This window comes from Hippopotamus amphibius, chromosome 6 (genome assembly GCF_030028045.1).
Source record: "Hippopotamus amphibius kiboko isolate mHipAmp2 chromosome 6, mHipAmp2.hap2, whole genome shotgun sequence".
NCBI classification, from domain to species: Eukaryota; Metazoa; Chordata; class Mammalia; order Artiodactyla; family Hippopotamidae; genus Hippopotamus; species Hippopotamus amphibius.
Window position 1 is genome coordinate 48,884,579 of NC_080191.1, and position 27,196 is coordinate 48,911,774.

At 40.6% G+C, this 27,196-nt stretch overlaps 1 protein-coding gene across 9 annotated transcripts in view; it reads left to right on the forward strand.

Annotated features, from left to right (window-relative positions):
* Positions 1–27,196, forward strand: part of UTRN (utrophin) — a 501,139-nt gene that overhangs the window by 24,382 nt on the left and 449,561 nt on the right. For 2 of the 9 annotated variants that reach the window (XM_057739407.1, XM_057739405.1), the window contains exon 1: positions 22,916–23,051. The exons of 2 other annotated variants lie outside the window; for them this stretch is intronic. Coding sequence is in view for 2 of the 7 variants with exons in the window: in XM_057739406.1 (XP_057595389.1) it covers positions 23,000–23,051 (52 nt within the window). In the remaining 5 variants the exon portion in view is untranslated. Of the gene's footprint in view, positions 1–22,896; positions 23,052–27,196 lie in introns of those variants that run through there. 5 more of the 9 variants (XM_057739401.1, XM_057739403.1, XM_057739406.1 and 2 more) reach the window with 4 other exon arrangements.

Consider the following 27,196-nt stretch of genomic DNA (forward strand, 5'->3'; position numbering starts at 1 on the left):
GGAGCCCGCACACCACAATGAAGAGTAGCCCCCACTTTCAGCAACCAGAGGAAGCCCGTGTGCAGCAATGAAGACCCGATGCAGCCAATAAATAAATAGATAAAATAAAAAAATAAAGACTAACACTTATTTAAAAAAAAAAGAAATGCTTGTAATGTGTACAGAATTTTTACAAATGTGCCTGTGCACATTTTTGGGGAAAGAGTATCACAGTTTTCATTTTTTTCTCAAAGGAGGTCTGTGACCCACCAAAAAGTTGAGTCTTAGTAGGGTTGTCTCTGGTGCTGCTTCAGTCTTTTCTGATGGGACTGAAATTGGTGATCTGGCACTCTTGCTGAGTTTGGGATCCACACTATTGCCACAGCTTAAATTCTGGGCCATATGTTTCCTCTGTTGTCTCAGAACCATTCAAACAAAAGGGCTGATTGCTAGAATTAGGGTGAGTAGACACAAACTTTGAAGGGCAGAATTTCTGATAATGTTTGACCCAGTTTTGCATATAATGAATTTTTATTTGTTGATGATTCTTTCCCTTTTGTTGCTAAAAGTGGCAAATAATCAGACATAAATTACTAATTAACAGTCGGGTTGAGAATTTTTTTTTTTAATTAGTGGAACTTGTGCTTCATCAAGCTCAGGTGGAGTGGGTATCACAGTGCTTTATTTTTTCTGCCATCAAACATTTTTCAAAAATGTTGATGTGTTTGTTACTTGAAAACAGGCCAGGCAGTCTCTCCCATACTCACGGAGTAAGAATAGTGGTCCTCACCGGAGGACTCCGCTTCCTGTTGGCCTTTCTGGTAACTCCTTTCTCTCACCCTCTCTTATTTCTGGAGAGGTCTGGTCGTGTTCCCTTTGCTTCTCATGTCACATCCTGACCAGACATCCCCAGCTTAAGTTTCATGTCATTGAATCACATCACTCGCTAAATTCAGTGTTGTGATGGCATGCTCTCTAAAAGTCACTCTTTTAAAACAAGCTTATGGTTACCAAACGGGAAAGGAGTGGGGAGGGATAGATTAGGAGGTTGGGATTAACATATGTACACTACTATATGTAAAATAGATGACCAGTAAGGACCTACTATATAGCACAGGAAACTCTACTCAAAATTTTGTAATAACCTATAAGGGAAATGAATCAGGAAAAGAATACACACATGCACTCACATGTATAACTGATTCACTGTGCCGTACACCTGAAACTAACATGATATTGTAAATCAGCTATACCTCAGTTAAAGAAAAATTTTTTTAATGTTACTCTTGTTTTAGTGATTTCAATCACAAACACAGATGATTCTTCCAACACTCTACTCTCTCAGTTTTTGAGCTCTTTCTAGTGAACTTGTCTTCCACTTCGTTGCCTTTATCCTGGCCACACCATACCATCATTTAGGGCTGCAACACCTCCATAACCTGAATTTCAAGTGTCACACTTTCTGCTGACCACATCTTATATTTATAGCTCACTCCGTCTTTTTGTTTGTTTGTTTGGCCACACCACCCGGCTTGCAGTATCTTAGATCTGGACCAGGGGTTGAACCCAGGCCCCCTGCAGTGGAAGCTCAGAGTCCTAACTGCTGGACCTCTCGGGAATTCCCTAGCTTAGTCCCTCTTGTATCATAACAGCAGTCTCTGCTCCAATGGGGTCTATAATCCATTGATTCTACTACCATTATGTTGTTGCCCATCCCTTCACATCCTTTCTTTGCCCTTTACTGAGATTGTGTGGTCAGTCAAAATCACTCCTTTCTCATGGCTTCAATTCCCTTGCTGTCCTTGCTTCATCACAGCTGTGTCAAACTCCACTCCTGGTTAAATCTAACTCTCCATGTATTCTGTGCCAGCCTTCATGCAGAGGAACATTGCTGTAGAAAAGCATATCCTTCATTCCCTGCCTCAGTGTAATTTATGATCACATGTGAGACCTTGATACTACTTGGCAATCATCTCCCACTGTTCGACATGATTATTTCATACCGTCTCCTCTTTCCTGAAGCCTTTGCCCCTTCCTTCCTATTCTGACTCTTAGCTCATGACTTTGCCTACTCTTGTCCTAAGAAAACTGAAGTCAACTGAAGAGGAATCCACAAGGTCTGACACCACATCTACCTCTAACTGGCACCCACCCAAGGCCACCCCAACCGTGTAATGGTATCCCATTCTGTCTTGCTCACTCAAGGACATCTTCCCTCTCCCTTCTGCATCCCTACTGTTCTCCTCTCTAGTGGATTTTTTTTTTACCATCAGCATACCTACTATTACTTTTATTCTCCTAAAAACCCCTTTACTCTTGATCTCCCACCTCTCTCCAGCTATCACTTCACTTCCTTGTTCCCCTTTATGAAAGACTTCCTCAGAAGACTTTTACATACACAGTGGCAATTCCTCTCCTTTCATTCTCTCTTGAAACCACTTTAATGGCACTTAAGGTCATAGCCCCTACCATTCAACTAAAACTGCTCTTAGCAAAGTTACTAGAGACTTCCCTGCTGCTCAATCTGGGGGTCAGTTCCCAGTCCTCATTTTGCTTATCTCTCAGGAGTATCAACACAGTTCATCATTTTTTCCTCCATGAGATCCTTCCTTCACTCGGCTTCAGGGATACACGACACTCTCCCGGTTTCCCTCTCATTGCTGATTCTTCTTCCTAACATTGGTGGATCCAGGGTATAGTCCTCGGACCTCTTCGTTATCACCACTCACTCCCTTAGTCATCTCCCCAGTCTCGTGGTCTTAAATATCATCCGAACACTGGACTCACGTTTCCATCTCTGGCCTAGACCTGTGCTCCTGGGCTGCATACTTGTATTTCCAGTTGCCCACTTGACATCTCCACTTGCATGTTCAAATCTGAACTCCTGATCTCCCCCCAAGCTGAACCTAATCCCACAATCTTGCCCATCTCTCCTCTAGGCAGTTGGATTTTTCTAGTTGCTCAGGTTGAAGGCTGAAAATTTTGGAGTCATCCTTGCAGTCCTTTCTCTTATAACTACATCCAGTGCATCAGCAAATCCTGTTAGCTCTGTTTTCCAAATACTATTTGTACAGAATCCTAGGCTTATTTTACCATCTCCACAGCCACCACCATGGTCTAGGCCACCATTACACTTGCCTGAATTTCTGCAGTCACCTCCTCACTGGTGTCCCTACTTTCCATCTTGTCCCACTAAAGCTGGTCTGAACCAGCAGCAGAGTGAGCTTATTAAAAACAGAAGTAGGACTTCCCTGGTGGTCCAGGGGTTAAGACTCCACACTTCCACTGCATGGGGAGCTGGTTCGATCCCTGGTCAGGGAAGTTCCACATGCCACCTGGTGCGGCCAAAAAAAGAAAAAAAAAAAATACAGAAACAAAAGTAGATTATGTTATTCTAGGTTCACAATTCTGTAGCCACTCCCCATGTTATTTATAATAAAAGCTAAAGACCTGGCAGTAACCCACAGGCCCCAGGTGATCTGGCTTTCTCTCTCCTCACCCTCTTTCTCCTTGTGCACAGCCAGTGCCCTCCCAGTTCAGGGCCTTTGCTCTGGTAGCCCCTGCCTGGAGCATTCTTCCCTCAGGTAGTTGTCTGGGTGACCACCTGATTAAAAGTGTAAACCCTCCTTTCTTCAGCACTCTCCACCCACTTTACCTGGCTTAATTTTTTCCCCGTTAACACTTCTCACCTACTAGCACACTCTATAATTTACTTGTTTGGTATGCTGATGTTTGTCTCTTTCCACTAGAATGCAGACCCCACGAGGGCAGGTCTTCTGTCTTAGTTGAATTGCTAGCATCTCAAACAGTAGCTGGCACATAGTATGCATTCAATAAATATATGGTTTTTTGTTGCTTTCAATAAACGTGTAATCCCTGGGACAAATATCAGTTTAATCTTTATTATAGCTTTATTGTACTGATTGATTAGCTCAGTGTTAGCCTGTGACCGTTTCCCAAATGCTGATTGGCAGACCACTTGATGTTTTCAACTCTCAGACAGGAAATGAGAAGACTAAGGCCAAAATAATGTAGATATATGTCAGTGTAAGCTTGTCAACTGCCTTTTCTTTTCCAAGATTGTCCTTTAGTTGGAGAATATGTTAACTTTTTATTTGGCACAAGAATGACCATTTAATGAAATGATAGTGATAGTTTTTCTATGAGGTGAATTCTGGCAGTAGGAAGGTTTCTTTAGAGTAAGCATGCCAAAATGGCCCAGGTATAGGGTTCTTGAAAGTAAGGATGCTAATACTTTGTAATCTTCCCTCCCTCCCTTTCTTCTTTCCCTTCTTCTTTCCTTTCTTTCTTTTTCTTTTTATAAAATGTTTATTCTCTTAAATCCAATGCTTCTTTCCTTCTTTCTTCCCTCCCTCCCTCCCTTCCTTCCTTCTTCTTTCTTTTCTTTCTTCCTTCTTTCCGTTCTCTTGCCTTGGCAGTCTTTCTGAAAACAAGTCTTAGCTGGAGGCCCATTTTTTAGGAATGTGACAATGCATCACTCTTCTCTTTAAAGGCTGACAAGCAGTGGGTAGCTTTAGGGGATGCGAGTGGCGGGAAGCCCACCTCAGGCCTCTGAGGGTCCTTCATGGTTTTTGGAACCTAAATTAAAATCACTGCTTTAGTTGATAAATTCTGGAAAAGCTGGACACCCTATTGAAAAGAAAGACCTTACCTTAGTCTCAGAGAGAAGTTAGGTTCTAGTTTTGTTCTTCAAATAACCAGGTTTGGGACCTTGAATTAATCAGTCAGTTTCTCTGTGCAGTTAATTGATTTGTTTGTAGCTGTAAGGATTGTGGGCTAGATGATCTCACACTGATTGCTTTAGAAGCTCCAGAGAATCGAATTGTTGCCGTTTAATTGTCAAATCTATGTTAGGGAAGGTTGTGTTCTGTTACTTTCTTCCTTATTGCTATAATTTCAGTTTTATCTGCATTGATCTTGTGACTGTCCCAAATATTCTACAAATGTGGATTCTTACAAGCAATATTGTTGGTGGGATTATAGAAGGGATTCTATAATAGCATTTGGGATAAGCATTTTATCTCTCAGTTGGGTTAGGAATCAAGTATAGATGATATATTTCATACAATATTTGAAAATCAGAATAAGAAAATCCTACAGTATTTAAAAATTTTATCAGTACTCTCTTGTAGGGACTTCCCTGGTGGTCGAGTGGTTAAGACTCCATGCTTCCACTACAGCCGGCACTGGTTTGATCCCTGGTCAGGGAACTAAGGATTTCGAATGCCACACGGCAGCGGCCAAAAAACAAACAAACAAACAAACAAAAGAAAAGAAAAGATAAAAAGCACTTTCTTGTAGTGATACTATAGGCAAAACCGTATCAGAAGAGGCGGTTTTGAATCAAAACATGGCTACCCACTGGCTGTGTAAACTTGGACAAATTGCTTAGCTGTTCTGTGCTTCAGTTTCCTTATCAATAAAGTGGACATAGTAATAGTACCTCCTTCCTCGTGTTGTTGTAAAAATTAAATTAACATATGTAAAAGTACTTTGATATGTTGAAGCACTCGGTAAATGTTAGTCACTACCATATAAGTACTTATTATAATTGTGGTGGTATTCTTTCCAGTCTTTTAAAATAAGCATGTAACAACCGCTTTAATCATATCACATGAGCAAAATTTGTGTTTTTATTTTTCAAGTATATCCAAAATTTTCTTTTTTATATCCAATAAGACAACATTCTAGGATAGACTGAGCATTTTCAGGTCACTCTATAGACCTTTTGATGCTATGATTAATTCTCATTTGGAGCTCTTTATTTTTTCTTGTGTATTTAACTGTATATTTGATGCATTTTTCTGGTAGGATTTTTGAAAAAAGTAACTCTGCATGCATACAAAGCCCCTCCTCCCTTTCTGCATTTTTTTTTTCTTGCTAAGGCTTGGTGCTGTAGTCTTGTCTAGGATCACTATAGTTGACATATTGAATGCCTTAGCACACCCCCAAGTATCTAATTTATAACCAGTTTATTTAGATCATTTGCAAATATATTACTTAGAAAGAGCCTAAACCTAAGAAACCCCCAAATTCAGTGGCTCAAACAAGAGCAGAGTTCTTTTCCCCCTCACCTTACAGTTGAGAGTTGGTGGGTGCCTTGGTGGCTCTGCTCCATTTGGTCTCTCAGGGATCCTGGTTCCTTCTTCCTTGCCGTTCTGTCACTCTGCAGTGTTGTCTCCTCTTCTTGCTTGCGGCTGCCCCTCCACACTATGTCCAAGTTCTATCCAAGGAGAGGGGAAAGAGAAGGATTGAAAAATAAGCAATTTCTGGGCTTCCTAGGTGGCGCAGTGGTTGAGAATCTGCCTGCCAATGCAGGGGACACGGTTTGATCCCTGCTCCAGGAAGATCCCACATGCCTCGGAGCAACTAAGCCCATGCGCCACAACTATTGAGCCTGTGCTTTAGAGCCCGTGAGCCACGACTATTGAGCCCATGTGCTGCAGCTACTGAAGCCCACTCGCCTAGAGTCCGTGCTCTGCCACAAGGGAAGCCACGGCAATGAGGAGCCCACGCACCACAATGAAGAGTAGCCCCCACTCACTGCAACTAAAAAAAGAAAGCTTGCGCCCAGCAAAAAAAGACCCAACACAGCCAATAAAATAAATAAATCAATAAATTTATTTAAAAAAAAAAAAGAAAAATAAGCAATTTCTTTTGTGAAGGATGTGACCCGGAGATTGCATCCAAGATTCCTTTTGCCTTCCCATTGGCTGCAGCTTGGTCACATGGTCTCTTCCAGTAGGAAGGAAGGTTGAAAAGTGTGATTGGTGGTGGGTGGCCATGTGCTGAGCTAAAAATTGCAGGGGAACCTGGAGAGTGCTGGGTGTCTGATACCAAAAAAAGAGGAAGGGAGAATGGATAATGCCAAGTATACTTTTATAACAACTTGGTGGGCCAGGTTTGAACTTAGAGTTCTCTACCTCCTAAGAGTTCTGTGGCAGACCATTGTGGCCAGAAGAGCTGGCCTTCCCCCTTATTTTCCCATGTCTACTCCATTCTGCACTGAGAAGGACCCTGTGCACACGTTGGTGGTCACCCTGGCCAAACCTCCATGGTCTCTCTCCGTATCCCACTTGCAAACAGCGGTGTGGCTCACCCTTGGGAAGTGAGCTTGGGCCTCATTTGGGCAGAAGAGGTTGCATGGATGCATGGGTGCATGTGTCCCCTTGGCCCTGTGTTCTCTGCATCCCATGGGGAGGGATGGGGCTGGAAGAGGCCAGAATAGAGCCCCCAAAAGGGCAGTGTTGAAGGCAGGGCCCTTCTTGTTTAGGTCAGAGGGTGGTATTGTAAAGGGAGACATTAACTTGATTTAGTTCTTAAAGTTTTCCACTCTGCCTGTCTGCTGCTTCATTTTCATGCTTCATGGTACTCATATTTATCCTTTATAGTATATACGTTATATATTTAATCCACTAAGAGTGGAGTATCTTTGGAATGAGTGGAGTGTCATTTTAATGGATAGTAAGGGTGGGGAAGGACAGTGAAGGAGGCTGGAGAACATTCACTTATTTAGCTTAATGTTTTCAACAGCTTAAAAAAAAAAAAAACAAAATCCTTTGAGCGGCCCTTGTGATTCAATGGCAGTTTGCCCAGACTCAAGGGAGCCAGTGTTGGGAATGAAAACTAGATTCACTTTGGAAATTTAGAAAAAAAAGTGACTAAACAAGTTATAAGAATGTGCCTGATGGCTTGTGTCCTCTGAGAGCAAGTGAGGTACTGTAGCTGGCTTGGTTTCCACATTCCCCTCTCCGCTCACCCCTCAGCTTTTCATCCTCTGCCCCTGTGACTGGCTGGCTTAGACCCAGGACCCAGATCCTGACCTGCCCCTGGCTTGAGCCCCCTGCTACACTGACAACATGACAACTTGCTGATGGGACATGTAGTTGAAATCCAGCATATCAGACTGCTCTTGGGTTGATTCAGCAAACCATCACCACCTTCAGTTTAGAGATGGGTTGTCATACACACTCAATCCCTTATCCAAAACCCTTGGAACCAGATGTATTTCAGAATTAATGATTTTTTTTTTTTTTTTTTTTTTTTTTTAGTTTCAGAGAGTTTATGGTACTTATATGCCCTATACGAACATCTCCGGGGGAGTTTGGGACAGCACCCTGTAATTAAATAGATTAATATTTCTGCATTAAAATGTATGCGTAGTCACACAAATGGAACATAAATGAGGTTATAAATAGCCTCAGGTCATTTCAGGTTGTGTTTTGCTGCCAAATGGTTTATGAGAAAAACTTTGGTTTTCAGAGATTTTGGGATGCTGGCATCGTGGATAAGGGATTGTGCACCTGTGATGGTCACTATTTTCTCTGTGCCAGACACTCCCATGTATTGAGTTTTGTAGCGCTCACAACAGACTTGGGAGGAAGATATTTCATTATCCTTTCTTCTTTCTCTCTTTCTCCCTCTCTCTCTCCTCCATCCCTCCTTCCTCTGTCTCCGTCTCTCTTCTTTCTTTTTCCAGATAAGGAAATTGAGCTTTAGTGAGGCTGAGTGGCTTGCTTGAGATCAAGAGAAGGGGCCCTGGATACTTGGTCTGGGCACTTACTGTGCTACAAAAGCACTTACTGTGCTTTCAGATTTGCTTGTTTGAAAGTCTAAGTTGGCCTGCAGAATCCTATGTCACATTTAATGGTAGCTGAAAGACAGGGCAGCACTAACAGTGCCCTTGGAGGTAATCATCCTTTATAACATTGTTTCTTGATAAAATGCCTCTTAGTTCACCCAGCAGGGCAGGGAGCAGGGTCCGGGGACTGGGCTTGTCTGTAACTGATCGCCCTTCTGGCAGCTTTACGGCTCCTCCTCCAGGCCTGGCAGGGGCAGTGGGTCAGGGCACTCTTCCAGGGCTGATGGGAGTGCGGGCGGAACGTGGGTAAAATGCAGGGCAGAGAAGGGGAAGGTTTGGGTGTTTGGTGTGATAGAAGAGGTCAGGGAAGGGGAAATTGGCTGAGATTCTGACACTACTTGGTCAGGGCCCAGCTCCAGACTCTTGCTCCTGTTCTCATAGTGGTTGCCGTGGGCACTGCAGAAGGAGGTATCAGAGAGGTGGTGAGTTCAGTGAATCTGTTGGGGCTGCTGCTTGGCGATGTTTTGTCTTTATGAATATTAGGCCAAAGCGGTCCTCTGGGTGGGCAGTTGGACAAAGGTATCCCGTCTGGAGAGAAGCACACAGTCTTTTGGACTCACTTACTTAGTGGGCTGTGCCTTTGTGCAAGGAAAAAGGTGTTCCTTCTCTGAGTCCCTGTGCTGGCTGGGTTTCATTCAGCCTCTTTGCCCCCTGGCCCGGTGCCTTCATGCAGTGTCCAGACTTCATACCTGACTGTGGCAGCGTGGCAGTAGTAGGGATCTGGCCGAAAAGCCCTTTATCCATGTTAGCATCCTAGGAACTGTTTTATGATGATCCAGGGAATGGACGTGACTGCTGTTCGACAGATGCAAGGCCGTGGCTCTGGGTGCTGCTTGAGCTCATCCCAAGAGTCTGTGACTGCTGGCTCCCTGGCATCCTGTTCAGGTCGATTTTTTGCCCACTCCCTCCTCCCAAGTGGAAGATGCAGCTTTGTGATTTCAGCATCTGTTTTCCCCAATGTTTCATCCTTCGCTACTCTTTCATTATTGTACTAAAAAACGGCTAGACCGATATTATTATCACTTTTAAAAGTTATTTATTTATTTACTTATTTATTTTTTATTTATTTATTTCTTTTTTTATTGTCTGCCTTGGGTCTTTGTTGCTGCGTGTACGCTTTCTCTAGTTGGGGTGAGCAGGGCTACTCTTCCTTGCGGTGCCCAGGCTTCTCATTGCGGTGGCTTCTCTTGTTGCAGGGCAACAGGCTCTAGGCGCGCAGGCTTCAGTAGTTGTGGCTTGTGGGCTCCAGAGCACAGGCTCAGTAGTTGTGGCGCACGGGCTTAATTGCTCTACGGCATGTGGGATCTTCTCGGCCCAGGGATCGAACCTGTGTCCCCTGCTTTGGCTGGCGGATTCTTAACCACTGTGCCACCAGGGAAGTCCCCTGATATTGATTATTACTTGGAGGAAGTGTCAATTGTTGGCTCTGCCCGACCTCATAGCTGTCACTCCTGTAGTTTGGGTTACAGTGGGCTCATTGGTGTACCACTGAGTGGGGAAATGCAGTTATGTTAAAAGAAAACGTTGCAAATTAGAAGGTCTGGGTAAATATATTAGTATACCATGTTACAGTGTCTTCATTTACATGACCCTCATTTAAAATTCAACATAATTTGTTAAACTTTTACTTCATGTAATATATGGGTCCAGGAGTCTTAGCCAAACTCAATTTTTTTTTTATGGGAAGTATCTGGATATACATTAACCTTTTAGAATTGTAACTGGTTAGTTACACCATAAAAGCTAGCAATGTGTGAACTCATTGATTGCTTGCTAAATCCAGAGAACATGAGGAAAATTAATTTTAGGTTGAGAAGGTATTTCCTAAAAGAGGAGGAGGCAGAGGGGGTCAGCGTATGTGCTGGGACTTTTCACATACATTATTTCATTTACCCCTACACTGATTCTATGGGGAAGGTATAATTGTTTCTGTTTTGTACACCAGGATACATCTGAGTTATTAGTTGGGTCTTACAGTAAGTTTTATGTAATATTTAAAATATTACACCCCATCTGATTCCAGATTCCTACAGAAAGTCACATATGAAGTAGAATTTGGAAAAAAAAAATCAACAAAAGTGCAGAGAAGAAATGAGTTGATTAGTAAGATAAGGCCAAGAGGAGTTAGTACACAGACATTCTGCTTGCTTTACATAAAATGCCCTGTCCTGTTATTAAACTTTGGATGCAGATTTGTCTATTAGGCAATGCAAAGAGGAAAATATTTATAAGATTGACATTACACGTAAATTTTCAAAATGACATTTACTAATGTGGAACAGTTTTTTTCATGGCCCTAAGCCATGAAAAACATTTTCCCTGGTACCTCATAATGGAATAGTGAATGATATGGAGAAAGCTATCTCCTCAGCTCTATGTGGTATCTATACGAATAGACTCTTGACTTGTGGCATCCTTTATTGTAAACCAGGTACATATTTATAAAATCATTAAAAAATAGATATGGGAAGAAGTTCTCTAGTGATTTGCCTTAAATCTGAAACAAATTTAAAAGATTCTATTATCTCGATCAGTTATCAAATTGTTGTAATATGAAGATAACACCTACTCTTACCTTCCTTTTCATAAATTAATTTTTAAAAAAGTGGTCCTCAGACTTTCCTGTCGAGAAACCCTGTGATATCTGATCATATCTCATGGAACTTTTCCCATAGTTGTGTATACATTTCTGCTCTCACAATCAGTAATTCTTAACAGAGGCTTCCTATCTGGGTTTTGTTCTTTCTTCCTTTCCCTTCCTAGAAATAGCTTCCAGATGGGAATTTTTTTTTTTTCTCCAAACCTCAGGTCCTTATGTTTTACCATTTTTTGACCTATTATCTTTTTTGCCAAGTTTCATTTTTGGCTTAGGTACTCTGCTTTTAGGATTTTATTACTCTGTAATATACGCTGAAAATGCTTGGCAACTGTTGTGAGGCTGTGCAATAATTCTGCTGCTGATGCTGTGCTCTGGACTTCTCTGGCACTCCCAGTTCTTTGACAAATAATCTTCCTTCAGTATATTCCTTCTTTTGTACTCCTTTAGGTTTACTTAGAATCTAGCAAGAAATATATGGTTGCTTAGTTTAATTCCTGTATAACCTCTATTGAAAAAATAGTAAAAAGACAAACTTGTTTGAAACTGTTTTGGATTAAAGTGAATTTCTATAATATTAGGCTTTTCCCCCCCTCATTATTCTTTTGTAATTTTCTAAATTAAGCCACATGCCTTTCACCCCTATAATGTCGGGCCCAAGGTGGTGTTCCTGTCCATAAGGTCTTTTCCTTGGGAGTGCTGGTTTTGGGTATGCCAGAGTTTCTGTACTTACATGCACTCGCAGTCAGAGACCTTGATACTTAAGGATTTGTTGATAGAATGCTTTCAGTTGTTTGTTTTATGAGACATTCACTTGGTTCTAAAGATTTAGATGATTGTTCCTCCGGAGTAACTTGGGTCCTTAATATCCTGCTTCTTTTCTCGTCTTCATTTCAGTAAATAATAGAGTCTGGTAGGTTTTCCTGTAGAATTTTATATACCATGAGATTTATTTGAGACATTGTATCTGTCTTCAATTTTTGTCCCACGTTATTTAAAGTAAAATTTAAAGAATGTAAAATCCGGGGACTAAGTAGAAGGGAAAGAATGATTCTACTAAGTTCTGATAGATCTGTGGAGTTGCTGTGAGGATTAAATGAGTTGAGTGTTCAGGGAATACTGTTGGAGGCTCTTGCTTTTGCTGTTATTATTTTTATTCTTGTCACTTTCTGCCTTCGTTCGCCTCCTCCTTTTCCCCTTTGCATCGTTGCTCTTGCCGTGCTGAAGCCTGCTGAGTGAGACAGCAGGTACCTCTCTTGGTCCAAGTTACCAGGTCTGGCTGAATGGACTCTGACCCATGTTTCCGGCTACTATATTGGTTGGCACATGCCTGGTGCTCACACAGTGTGACATTCTGGTTGGGTTTCACAATGTAGGGAGTAAGGGGAGCAGCAGGAGAGCAAGGAAGTGTATAAACTAAGGCGAGAGGGGGGCTTTCTGGAGCAAAGGACAATTTCTCCTAGGTAGGATTACTGAGACAAAAACATTAATCAAAACAGTTAGTGCCACTCACTCTGTTTTTTAGCCCTTCCTTTCACTCTGGCTGTGAAATATTAGCATTCAGGTTGATGATGGAGTCACATAAGCCTCATTTAATACTGGGAACATTCACCCGAGTCAGCTTTTTAAAATCTTTTATGTACTTTCTCAACTCCGAGATGCTACTTGTGCTTTATTTACCATATTCTCTTATGGCCTTTTTCTGCTAATGGGGATGGAGTGGGGGAAGGTGCTGGTGGAAAGCACTCAGATAAGCTTGCTGTGTATGGATGGCTGTATGGGCACAGATGTTTGGAATCAGCTGATAACTTTAAATAATCTCTGTCTCATCATATTAAATACACTTGCACATGTTTAGCGTTTGCTTAACTTTAATCTGAAACACCATGTGAAAAAATTTGGTGTATAAGAAGCGTTGCAGTAACAAGGAGACTAGCTTAATGGTTTTTGGATGCTTCAAGTGCCAGCCACTGTTTAACTGCTTTAATATTATTTATTTACACAAACACCCATATATGTGTATATGTGTTTATACACATGTATATGTATATATACATAGGGACACACACACATGAATTTAATTCTCAAAACAGCACTGTGAAAGTGGCACTTCTGTTACCATTCCCATTTTACAGTGAAGGAACCGAAGCGCGGAGGGGTTAAGTAACTTACCCAACGTAGCACAGGTAGTGAGTGGCAGATCTAGAATTTAAACCCAAGTAGCTGTGCCACAGTCTAAATCACTGCCCTGTAGTACTTCTCAGTGTTTTTCATCTTTAACTCCAAGCAAATAATAAGCATAGTAAGTCAGTCCAAAGTTATCTTATTACAGGAAAATCTTAAAACGATATATGGTTGACCCTTGGACAATGCTGGCTTGAACTGTGCAGGGCTACTTAAACATGGATATTTTCAATAGTAAATATTATAGTGCTACACAGCTGGATGGCTGATTGAATCCCCACATGGGGAGGAACCATGGACATAGCAGGGCAGCTATAAATTATACTTGTTCAGCAGTCAACTGTAATTTAAAATCTGGAACCTGGTTTCTGTTGCATAGCGTATATTGGCCTTGGTTTGGGATTTCGCTGTTTCTGTTTGTTAAGTAGAATGTTTAGTTGCCTGGATGTTTATGTGACAGACGTCTTTGTGACTCCCTGCACTGTGTCCTGCATTAGTGAGCACTCAGCAAGTGTGTCCACTGGATCTACTGTCTCTCATCTGGGAACCTGTATCAGCTAATTCGCTTTCACAGTGGCCTTTCACAGTGGCCTGGCAGGTAACTTTGTGGTGCAGGCATTCATTTCAACCATCAAACTCATTGTTGTGACTCATCGCCTAGGGCTTATATCTTTCCTTATTAGGTATTGGAAATTAAAGAAACTAACTCGGAAATGTTTTCCACACAGGGACCCATTAAAGGAGACAGATATCTTGGTATGCTGAGTATTGGAGAAAAAAAAAAAAAAGGATTTCATGGACCATTTTACGTCACTGTGTTGAATGATGCTTGACACATAGGGACTGGATACCCATATAAAGGATTAATAAGTAGAATACCTTAGGTTTGAATGCAGGAAAATTTGTAGGGAGTATTTGATTTTGATTTTTTTTTTAGAAGGTAAATTCTGTTTGCATGTAGAGAGTGGCACTATTTTGGCTTGCCCAGGAACTCGAGGACTAATTCCCACATTTGTGTGATAAAGATGGAACGAAGGAACTTCAGTACAAGTAAAACCTTGGTTTGTGAGCATAATTCGTTCTGGAAACATGCTTGTAATCCAAAGCACTTGTATATCAAAGCGAATTTCCCCTTAAGAAATAATGGAAACTCAGATGATTTGCTCTACAACCCAAAAATATTCAGATAAAAATGATAATACAGTAATATAATACAAAATAATAAGAAAATACAAAATATAAAGAAAAATAAACAAATTAACCTGCACTTACCTTTTGAAACCTTCGTGGCTGGTGTGAGGGAGACAGAGAGGAGGGTTATTGTGTAGGACGACTTTCACTATCACTAACGGAATCACTGCTATCTATTGGCTCAACGGAATCTTTTTCTTTTCATGCAGCTTTAACAAGGAACCTATCCAATGACACTTGCTTTTGCCTCCTTTTGAGGATTTCGCAGAATTGTGACATTGCATTGTCATTAAACAGATTCATCGCTCACACTGCTACAGCCTTATTCGGGTGGTGATTTTCTATAAAATTTTGCACCGTTTCCCACATTTTACACATCTTCCTAATCTCATTTCAAGTGAGGGATTCCTCCGCCTTTTTCTCCTCCTCCTCTGCAGATGAGATCTCCTCCATAACCTCTTGCTGTTGCTCACGATGCAGACCCATCAGTTCTTCAGTGGTCAGCTCCATTGGCTCAGTTATGGTCATGCGATGTTCGGCGTCAGTACTACTTCCTATTGCAAAACATTGATCGTTTATCAAGTTAAAATTTACTAGAAATGTTTGCTCGTCTTGCAGAGCACTCGCGGAACAAGTTATGCGCAATCCAAGGTTTTACTCTAATTCTTAAATTTGGTAATTGGATCGATTATACTTACTTAAGTAGGCCATTAAATTGTTGTGACCACCAGGTAGATTGAGGATTAAATACTAAAAATATTATTTGTACATATTTTAGTATCTTCATCTCCATTCATGTTGCCAAGAATAACTGATTACAGTTGACACAGTTTGGATGAGAGCAGAATGATCGTCCATCTCTAATGATGTGATAGAAAGGAGCAGGGAGACACATTTTTGAGATACTCTGTTTTGAATGTTAGGCGGTATTAAATATTCCCCCTAATCTACGGAGCACAACACTGATACTTATTTTGCTTTAAAGTTTGAAGTCATGTAATAGTCATTACCGTAATTAACTTCAGCTCTCTCAGAAATATAAAGTTTTAAAGGAAATAAAGGAAAGAAATGTAATGTTATTACATTTTTTTTGCTTCCTTTCCTCACTTAGTATCCTTTTGTGGTACATTAAAGATATATCACAACCTTGGTAAAATATTTTCTACAAGCTTCTGTGACTTCCAGTGGCTTAATCAGACTGGCTGTATGTGAGCTTCTAAACCAAGTGTTTTGGGCAAAAGTTTGTAATTTTATGAATATGCTGGAAAACCTTACCTTTCTTAGCGTGAGAAGTTTCTACCCTCCTTAGGTAGCCACAGTCAATTTCACTGGGTTTTGTAGGGGAATATTGACATGCAGCTGTGAAGTTCTTTCTAGTCCAAAGGAAGGTATTGAGAAATTATTTCTGTATTTCTGCATGTTACTATTATGGGAATTGCTTCCTGTATTTTAAAACTTATAGGCAGTTCTGTGAGACACTAAGCATTTGGGTTATAGGAACATCTACACTGGGTGTTTTTTCTTTCGTTATTAATAATATGCTTGATACAATTATAGACTTTTTCTTTAGTAAAGATGAACTTTGCGCTTCTGTGTTTATTTTAGCATACATTTTTCAGAGATAAAATTCATTTGAATTTTTAATAAAGTGTTAAGATAATTTGATATTTTTAATACATACAAATCAGTCTGCATTGAGGTCCCCAAATAGCAGCAATGATTTGGCTGGATTGAATTACTAAGTGTAAAGTGAAATTTCACATTTAAAGATCAAAGAAAGAAATGTAATTTTATACTGTATAAAATTTCATTGTCATTGTGTTGTAAATATTGAATTACAATCCCAAATTGCGTCCAATCATGAAGAGAATAATTAAATGACAGTTACATCTGATGCTATGAATATTACTGTACAAAGTCTGGTTTGACCTTAAAATATTCAGCAAGATTGTCTCTTGGAATTTGAGATTGTGAGAACCAGGTTTTGCCTGCACCCTCCTGCCACGTGCAAGCAGTGCCTGGCTCGTGGTAATGAGACCACCTTAGGAGGCTTCCTAAGCATAACTTGAAGGGTGCAGAACTTGTGGTAAAAAGTAAAAGAGTCCATATGTATTCATCATTGCTACTGCAGTAGTAGCACTAGAGTTACCGCAAAAGACAAAAAAGGAATAAACTTAAATGACCAAGGGGAAGTGGAGACAAGGTAGCTGTGTGTGATTGAGGCATCACATGTTGGAAGATGCTGGTAGAGTGGGGACTGCTGAGGGGACCAGGGCAGGGTGTGGCAGCCAGAGGCTTCCTGATGCATCTCCCACACTTGGCAAGCACCCTACCTTAGAGTCACCAGTACTGTCTGAGGTTGGGTCAGGGGAAGTGGAAGTTTGAGGCTAAAAACTGTAAACTGTGTACTTTGACTCCCAGATCTTTCCCCTTCATCTGCTCTTGCACAGGAGCACAGAGATTTATACATTCTCTGGAGAAATCAAACTCTGTCTTGGGATCCCTGTCCCAGAGAGGATGGTGAGGTTCTAGTTTGACATCAGGAAGATGAAGGGACATCAGAATTCCTGAAGCTACCCCAGCCCAAATCAGAGGATGCTTTCCTTGGGAGTATAGTATAGTCATAGCATGGAATTTGATGACCTACTTTGAGGCCGGCAGTTGGCAGGTGACACCTAAGCTCACAGAACTTGAGCATTTGACTGCTTCATTTGAAATGTGAGAGGCTGCCAGGAGTCAGATATTGGGGGAAAGCCTCTGTCATTAAAGCCACACCCAAACAACAGCAAAAAGGAACTTAGGGGAAATAGAAATGATACGTAATATTATATCTATCAGAGAGGTGGGAAAATAATTGCATCTTTGAAACAAGAAAATGTTATAAAAAATCAGATTCAGAGAATAAGAGACTGTGGAAATTAAAAGTATGACATCAGAAACTGAGAGAGTGAATATGAGAGTTAAGTTCTTATCCACTATAACAAAGATTCTGTAAATAATGTTTGACAATCAGAAAATAGTAGCATAAGCATAGTATTTAGAAATGCATAAGTGAATGTCAGAATAAATAGATAACAGATGAAAGGGGCAGCCTCTTGAAAGCAAGACTGAAGCAGGACTACTACATTTTGTTGTAGTCCTATTAGATTTGAAACAACTAAGTGCATTTATTACTGTGGTAAGAATAACAAGAGATTTACTTTGGAAATAATTTTGTTGAAAAAATTTATTGACAGGATAGAAGATGCGGCACAGTATTACTCTTTGGCAATTTCAGAAGTAGTATGGTCCCTTGCATTTTTTTAGTAGCTGTCTTTTCTCAGCACCTGATTTCTTGCTGTAGTTAGGTATGGTTATCCTAACATCTTCTATGCCTTCTGCCAGGCCTAACAAGCTTCGTGGCTTTTGAAATCATTTATTGTGCACGTGAATTACACACATTCAGCCAGATACTTTCTGTATTGCTAGTGATTATGGGAAGATTTTCTATTAGATGTGTCACAAGTTGTGGTTGTAATAGAATACAAATGTAAGGAATGAAACGTTTTAAATGAACGCTAAGAGCGTGCAGACTTTCAAGCTGAAATGGTCTCTCTCCAGCGTTTCCTGACTTAGAAATCATTTTTAGAGGTAAGTGGCCTCCTTCGGCTCTTCCCTCTCACTTTTAATCATGGATGGCTGTTGTGGTAACATGCACCTTCACAGAATTTTAGAGCAGGAAGATGCTTTAAGGGGCCGTCTAGTCCACTTCCGTTGCCTGATAATTGATAAAATTCATTCCAGGAGTGGGAAGTGATTTTCCCAGGATTATACAGCAGCCCCAGACTCAGTGTTCTTTCTGCTTCTCCAGGCTCCCTGGACCTCAGGGAAGTGTCTTGCTCACTTTCCTTCAAACCTCATTTGGTTGTTGATGGTTGTCTGATGGATTTGTGTCTGAAAAGAGACAGATTTCCAAGAAATATTCTGGTGGGAAGAGTGGGGTGTGTGGACGTCTTGAAGGATTTTAGGTTTATATTTACTGTGTTAGGGGGTTTTGTTAATTTCCTGAAAGAGGTGTGACATGTACCCATGGTTTAAAATAGGCAGATCTTGGGCTTGAAGCCTTTAGTTTTAGCATAAACAGGGAGAAGGTGAGAGAGAGGGGAAACAGGAGGAGGAAGAACAGGGCAGGGGTGCAAGGACCATTTCTTTCCTATTATTTCCCTTTCAGTGGGGGAGACAGAATTAATTTGTGTGAAAGAAGAGCTGCGGTGTTTAGTCTTCCAGAGCAATCTTTACAATGCAGCTGGGACCTGCTGGCTGCTGTTAAGGTTCATGCAAAATTGGATTTTTGTACCTTCTCTGAACTTTTCGCCGCTGACCCAGCCCTTAGATGTTGTTCACTGGCCTTCTAACTCCATCCAGGCCTGGCATCTCCCAGAGATCCTTTTTTATTGGAGTGTTGTGGGTATTAAATGATTGGCTGATTAAAGCAACTCACAGTAAGGCTGTTAATGATTACTCTGTTACTTCTCCTGGAGGGCATGTGTGTATTCTCACAGAGCTGTTACAGAAATAAGATGAGGCGAACCTCCAACTGGTAGGTTGTAACTGTGGAAACACCTGGTAGAAGTCGGAGTGTGATATGTTTTGTAATCCTACCTGCCTAGTATCCTTACTTTGCAAACCCCAGGGGCTTAGTGGCTCAAAGATGAGTCTTTCTGGAAGAAAGTTGGAGAAGTTTCATCATTATCAAGAAAACATTGAAATGGTGCTCAATCAACATTACTAATTATCAGGGAAATGCAAATCAAAACCACGAGATAGCATCTCACACCTGTTAGAATGGCTGTTATCAAAAAGACCAGAAATAATAATTTGGTGATGTTGTGGAGAAAAGAGAACCCTTGTGCACTGTTGATGGGAATGTAAATGGATGTAGCCACTATGGAAAATAGTATGGAGGTTCCTCCCCAAAATTAAAAATAGAACTACCATATGATCTAGCAATTCCACTTCTGGGTATATATCTGAAGGAAATGAAATGATTATCTATTAAGAGGTATCTGCACCCCCATGTTCTTTGTAGCATTTTTAACAGTAGCTGAGACACAGAAACAACCTAAATGTCTATTGACACAGAAAGAAGGTGTGAGATATATATATATATACATATACACACACACCCAATGGAATGTTATTCAGCCATGAAAAGGAAGGAAATCCTGCGATTTGGGACAACATGGGTAAACCTTGAAGGCATTAAGCTAAGTGAAATAAGTCAGACAGAGGAGAACAAACACTGTATGATCTCACTTATATGTGGAATCTGAAAAAAAAAGAAAGAAAGAAAGAAAAAAAAAACCCACCTGGACTTATAGATACAGAGAACAAATTGGTGATTATAGGGGCAGGGTGTTGGAGGTGGGGATAAATGGGTGAAGGTGGTCAAAAGCTACAAAAATAAATCCTGGAAATTTTAAGGACAGCATGGTGACTACAGTTAACAGTGCTGTATGGTGTATTTGAAAGTTGGTAAGAGAATAGATCTTAAAATTCTCATCACAAGAAAAAAATTGTAACTGTGTGTGGTGATGGATATTAACTGAACTTTTTATTGTGGTAATCATTTTGTAGTACATACATGTATCAATTATTTCTGTTGTGCACGTAAAACTAATACAATCTTATATGTCAATTACATCTCAAAAAAAAAAAGAATATGTCAAGGATATCTGTTAGTTGAACTGTGCAGTAACTGTTAAGCTTGTGAATGTCCCTTGAGAATTTCTTCTTTAAAAGCTGTTTTATGCTAAAACTACTGAAATACATATTTTTATTTGTTACAAAAAATGACTTCTTAATTTAATAATACTGTTTATGTTAAATCATATTTCTTTCAGAAGTGTTTTATTCATTTCCCCAGTGAGTAAAAATGCATTCAACCTATTGGAAACAGAATGTAAGGGTTTCCCGGTGCATCAGATGTTTACATCTCATGCCGAGGATGTAGAGCAGGGTTTTAATTCCTCCTCATCACATCCCTTCCTTTTTGTACCCAGGGACCCCCTTTGGTAGCTTGGTGAATCCAGACAAAAAATTTTTTAAAAATTTTTAAAATTTTTTAAATTTGGGGAGTTTTTTTTAAAAAAATTGGAGTATAGTTAATTTACAATGTTGTGTTAGTTTCAGGTGTACAGCAGAGTGAGTCACTTGTACATATGCATATATCCACTCTTTTTTAGATTGTTTTCCCACATGGGCTATTACAGAAGTATTGAGAAGAGTTCCCTGTGCTATACAGTAGGTCCTTATTAGTTATCTGTTTTATGTATAGTAGTGTGCATATGTCAATCCCAATCTCCCCATTTATTCCTCCCCCCTGCTAACCGTAAGTTTGTTTTCTACATCTGTGACTCTATTTCTGTTTTATAAATAAGTTCATTTGTACCATTTTTAAGATTCCATATATAAGTGGTATCATATGATATTCAGTCAAATGTTTTTAAATGCGTAGAATAAAATATATAGCATCACAAAGGAAAAGACATCATATTGAAATTCAGTTACAAAATGCTTAAAAAGCCTGTGATAGAGTAATACTTGTTTTTTACTAATGCATTCAATGACAAGATTGAACAGTAGGTCCAGTAACTTCCGTTCTAGTCTAGTCTAGTCTAGTCTGTTCTGAGGTGTTTATGAGCCAAATGATTTTTCAGCTGTAATGTGATGTGAAAAATGGCTGTGATTCCTGTTGGTAACCCAGCCAAAGATACTCCTAGTAGTGTGTTTTGTGACCTAACTTTGTAATAGAAGCAGATACAAATTTCTGTTAGAAATGAGTGAAGATATCTAATTTTTTTTCCTGTCCAAGTTCAGGGAGCCCTGGCGTTGTAATAACCCTGGATGAATATGATGGTTTAAGATGAATATTTATTTCCTTAGAGCTTTGGCAGTGACAGCAGTAGGCCATAAAGAGTATTTTTTAAATTAATTTTTATTGGAGTATAGTTGATTTACAAGCAGCAAAGTGAATCAGTTATGCATATATCTACTCTTTTTAAAATTCGTTTCCCATATAGGTCAATACAGAATATTGAGTAGAGTTCCCTGTGCTATACAGTAGGTCTTTATTAGTTATCCTTTTGTACATATAGTAGTGTGTATATGTCAATCCCAATCTCCCAGTACCCTCCCCGTGACCATAAGTTTGTTTTCTACACCTGTGACTCTATTTCAGTTATGTAAATAAGTTCATTTGTACCATTTTTTTATATTCCACATATAAGCAATATCATATGATATTTGTGTTAAAAAAGTATTTTTACAGAGATGACAGTTTGAAGTGGAAATAACTCTTTGCTGCAGGCCACCCCCCTTCTTCCCCCCCTCCTCCCCAGACCGGTCACTGTCAACAAAACTGGCGAACACACAGTAGTGGTGTCTGGCTTCTGCAGAGTACAGACTAGTAGAAGGAACAGATACTAAGCTTCAGCATATACAAAGAGTTGTTTAATTGCTGAGAGGAAGCATGTCCTGCAGTGCTGTGATAGTGTGTCATGAGGGGGCTTCCCTGGGCCTGAAATGGGCTCCAGTGGTGAGGAAAGGCCTCCTTAAGGAAGACAGATTTAACTCGACACACGGGTGTTGGCAGAGGGTGGAGCTTGGCCCAAGGAAAACCTGAATGAGGGCATTGATGGGGAATGAAGTGAGCAGAGGGCTGTGCATTGAGGCTGGCAGAAAGATGCCATTTGTATTTCACTCAGTAGTGTTTTTACTCCTGGTTGAAGAGGCAGAGTTTACCTTTTAGCTTGACAGTGTGTATTATTTAGTGTATTAATGGCTAGATCTCTAAAAGCTTTGGAGATTAGTTTGGAGTACATAGGCTGAAAAATTGATTGTAAAATTTATGAGAACAAGCTCTCTTGCAAAAAAAAGCCGGACACTTAAGAACATTTTTTATCGTTTAATTCCTAAACACTGTTCCTCACCCACGTTTTCATTTGGCACAAATGTAAGGAAAACCTAAGGAGAATTGAGGAAAGCGCTAGGCTCCTCTGTGTTTGTAGAAATGCAAGCCTTCGTTACCTGGCTATTCCTAGGCAGGTAAGTGTTGTTGCACGTCTGATTTTAAGGTGACAGGCACCAGAGCCTGGCAGAGGCTCAGACGGAGTAGAAGGGGATTGGGCTGTGCACGGGGCAGGAATGCAACCATTCTGGTCAGGCCAGTTGGGGAGGGACTCCTCTTCCCACGATTTCCATACTGTTTTTCCCTGTTTGAAAATTTGACTCCGGCAAAGTACGCTCTCCTGCTGAGGGGTACACGTATCTTTGTGACTTCAGAAAGCATGCATGGTTGGTTTGTGAACCTGAACTACCTTTGGAGGACTTGCTGAGCCAGAAAGAAGATGGAAGTGACATTTGCTTTTATGCGTGGGGACCGCAAAGGGTCACAGGCAGGTAAAGAAGACTCACTTAGAATGTTATGGTTCCTTAAATTTTTGTGCATTGGTTGTAGAAAGGAAACCTCAGCATGACTCAGTAAGCCAGGAATTAGTGTGAAAAATCCTCAGCAACAGATTCTAAATAATTTTGTCCCTTGGGTGACCTTGGAATTTAAAAAGAAAACATTTTCTTTTAAAAATATTATGAAAAGTTAGTTCCATGTAAGGAATCTTACAGTGTGTGTCATTAACAGTATTTTGGAAATAGGGTTTGCTCTTGCTAGTGCTGCAGGTCTTCCAGGATAGGACAGAGCCACTGTCAGCCACCGAGCCTAATACCTGGCCTGGAACCCACATCTAATGACACTGAAAATTATACCATCACTTCTCTGTGATGCCAGAAGATTTGTCCCAAAGTGTTTGTTGTATGGAAATCATTTGGGGTTAGAAATCATCTTGCCCTCCCCCCAGACTATAGATGGGTTAATCAGCTGTGACTGTGGTGCTGTTCCAGACCTCCAAGGCTGAGTAATGAATTGGCATTGGTGGCCCTCCGGCGTTCATTTCATTTGTCCTTTCCTCTCTCGGTTTGTTCGCTTACTCACTTCTCATTTATTGCGTGTCTGCTGGTGCTGAATTCCGGGATAGACTGTTGGGAACCAGAGACAAATAAAGCAAGACCCCTGCTTTGCGGCTTTTGAACTAGTGATTCCGTGCCGTGTATTAAGGGGTTGTAATAGTGGCAAGTACTAGGTGCAGGGGGATGAAGGATTGGAAGCGATTCATTTCTGGAGTTTTATTCTTCCTTGGAGAGTCAAGGGATGTTTTCCAGAGGACGAAGCTGCAAGATGGCTCAGGAGAGTGTGGAAGGGAGGGATTCCAGGCCGAGGGGAAAGTGTGTGTTAGGGCAAAGGCACGTTGGGCGAATTACGTGCTGAGATGCCGCTTCCGTATTTATAAATGAGCCTCCTGTGTCGCTGCCGATCGCCTCAGCCGCGGCCAGCTTGCTCTCCGGAAACAACCTCTTTACCGGCTCTTTCCTCTGCCTGGAATACCTCCCCCAGCTCTTGGCTAGCCCCTTCTGCTCTATTTGGGCACTGGATTAAATTGCACCTCTTCTGAGATGCCTGCCCTGACTACTCATCAGAAGTAGATTCGTCCTGTTACTCCTACCATCCGTCCTGTTGCTTGCTACAGCACACTTGTCACCATGCTGATTGCTTTGTTTAATTAGTTGCTGAGAGGTCCCCAGACTGTGATCTCCATCAGGGCAGGGACCAGGATTTTCATTAGTGCATCCATAGTGCTTTGCACAACACCTGACCTGTAGGGAGGATAGATCCTTGCAAATGAATGACTGAATGTATGGGTGAATGAATGAATGAATTAAAAGGCCTCACTTGAAAACCAAAGACATTCATAATGGATCTGCTATTCCAGTTTATTGCTTGAAGTTTGAGGTAATTCTTAACTAGGCGCTTAGGATCTCAGTGAAGAATTGTATTCAAGACCTTTGGGTGTTTGTTACCTTGAGGTAAAAGAAAGAGGGAGTTTACTCTGGATCTTGGAAGGAGTGACTTGAAAAATCTAAGGATTCCTTACATTGAATACACAGGGATGAGAGAAATTCTACTCAGAATACTTAAGGTGTAAACAAAAGAGAAATTCATGAATGTAAAGAAAGTTGAATGAAATGCATCATTAAATCGTCATTCTTTATAGTCATTTTATAAAATTATTTATTTTTCCTTTATCTTTCTTTTCAACTTTATTGTAGTATAGTTGACGTAGAATATTATATTAGTTGCAGGTGTACAACATAGCAATTCAACATTTATATACAGTACAAATTGATCACCATAAGTCCAGTAACTGTCACCAAATATATTGCAATATTATTGATTGTATTCTCTATGTTGTACACTATATCCCCATGACTTACTTATTTTTTAAATTTTATTTTAGTTATCTATTTTATACATATTAGCGTGTATGTCAACCCCAATCTCCCAATTCATCCCACCCCCCAAAATTATTTATTACACTACATTTTTATTTGTACTGCTTAGTTCTCTATGTCCTGATACTTATCTGTGCTCTGAAACCTTATTTTCATAATTAATATCATTATCATTATTTAAGCCCCTTATATAAATCAGTGATGTTCTCATACCAATAATTATTCTTTTTATGTAATGCAGTATTCATATAACATTCTCCATCTGTGGACTCAATTTCATTGCCATTTTCCTTCACTTTTTCTGTCAGTTTTTATTGCTCATAAAACGTCTTCATTTCTCCTTCATCTTACCCACGCTCATATTTTTCTTGTACATGTCACATATAGCACAAGATATTTTCCATAACATATTATCAGCAGATTAGTTTCATGTTGAAAGATAATACGACAAAATTTATTTTGTAAATTCTGTAGTGATGGCAGGTGGAAACTGTTATGTGAAATGGCATACTGAATGAAAGGAAAATCCGAAAGTGGATTGCTGCAATGCTTATGATTGTTTTTCCCTGTTGGTCTTCTCCGAATGAGAATTCCCTGCGTAGATCTGTGAATCCCAAGGGGCGGCAGACAGGGCTTCTCGGCTTTAGCCAGGGGTTGGGTGGTTGGCACTTCCTAGTATGTTTTATTTGCAATATCTCTTGCTCTGGGCTTCTGATTCCAGCCTTTTGTTCCCTTCTTGGAGGAATGGGGAAAAATACACTTATATACTCTTTTGAAGGTAAGATTTTGGTTATCTTTATTTGTGAAGATAACTTTTAATTTACCTGCTTGTTTGATTCCTTCATCCAATAAATGCTTATTGCCCACCTACTCCATACCAGGCTAGGCTACTTACTCACTAGCACTAAACAATGTTTTAGTATGACCAACATTTGAATTATTTTCGAGTGAAGTGTTTTGGGAGAGGACAGCGCAAGAAGTCTGATGTCAGCAGAGGAATATTTTGTGGTCTGTCTGGTAAATTTTTTTTCCTTCAGAGTTGCTACTGGCTAGGAAATGATGCTGGCTTCCACTTCTGAACAGCGCTGCTCATGTCGGGTTTCTGTGCTTGGGTCCTTTGTGCTGCGGAGGCGAGAGGCGTTTGGAGAGTCTTAATTTCACCGGAACGCTGCACCTGTTGCTGGCTAGTCTCGCATACGAAATCCAGAACCTAGAGTCGCTTGCTTTCATTTCCTTTTCCTGCCCCCTCTTTCCGGCGGGGAGGGGCTCAGTTTAGTAACTCGCACGAAGAGGCATCGCCTGGTTTCTTCGGGGCTATGGTTTTAATGCCCTCGGGAGTGGACGTGTCAGGGCCTTCTGTCATTCTGTTGCGGAAAGACGCACATCTGAGTGGCCTCAGGATCCTGAAGCTTGTGTTTGTGCCAGAGTTTGGGACTGGGGTGGGGGTGGGGCCGGCTTCCAACAGCTGCGGAGGCTACCTGATACCTGGAACCTGATTGCTGTTGAGGAACATGTATTTCCTCTTGGTTTCATATGGTTTTTGGCTATGACTTTGAGGAAGAGAGGAAGTATTGTATAGTTTTATTTACCCTCAGAAAAATAACTTTGAAATCTCTGTTTCAGGCGGTGCTGTTGACAGCCAGTGAGCTGCTTCTAGAAGGCCCACGGTGGGATGGGAGGAAAGACTTTGGGGCTGGGAATTGGTTCTGAGCTTCACAACACCCACGGCAGGAATGTGGTGTTTTTCTCAGTGTCATGAAACCTTAGTTACCTCATTTTTCAACCGGGACTTGAGATATTGATACAGCTTAACTTATAAGAATTGTGCAGGCATGCATGAAAATAAATGTGAAAGGACTTTTGAAGTTCAGAGGTCCCTAAAATTGGTCAGTTTTTACTGACCAAGTTACATAGTGATGTTCCAATAGAAACATTGGTAGTTCCAGCCCTCTACTGAGTTGGCAACCTCCAGGAAGTTATTTTTAGTGCAATATTCCTAATTTAAAAACAGGTTTCTTCTATTGGCCCTATTTATAAGTCTTTTATAGACAGATTTGCTCATGGACGTTCTCTGGAGGAGAAAGCTTTTATGGAAAGTGGAGCTTTGTGTGAAATGGCACCTGAATGGTCCCATCCTGCAGACTGTGGGATAGCTTACTTACGGTCAGGGATGGCCCTGGAATAAGAGCCTGGCTTTCTTC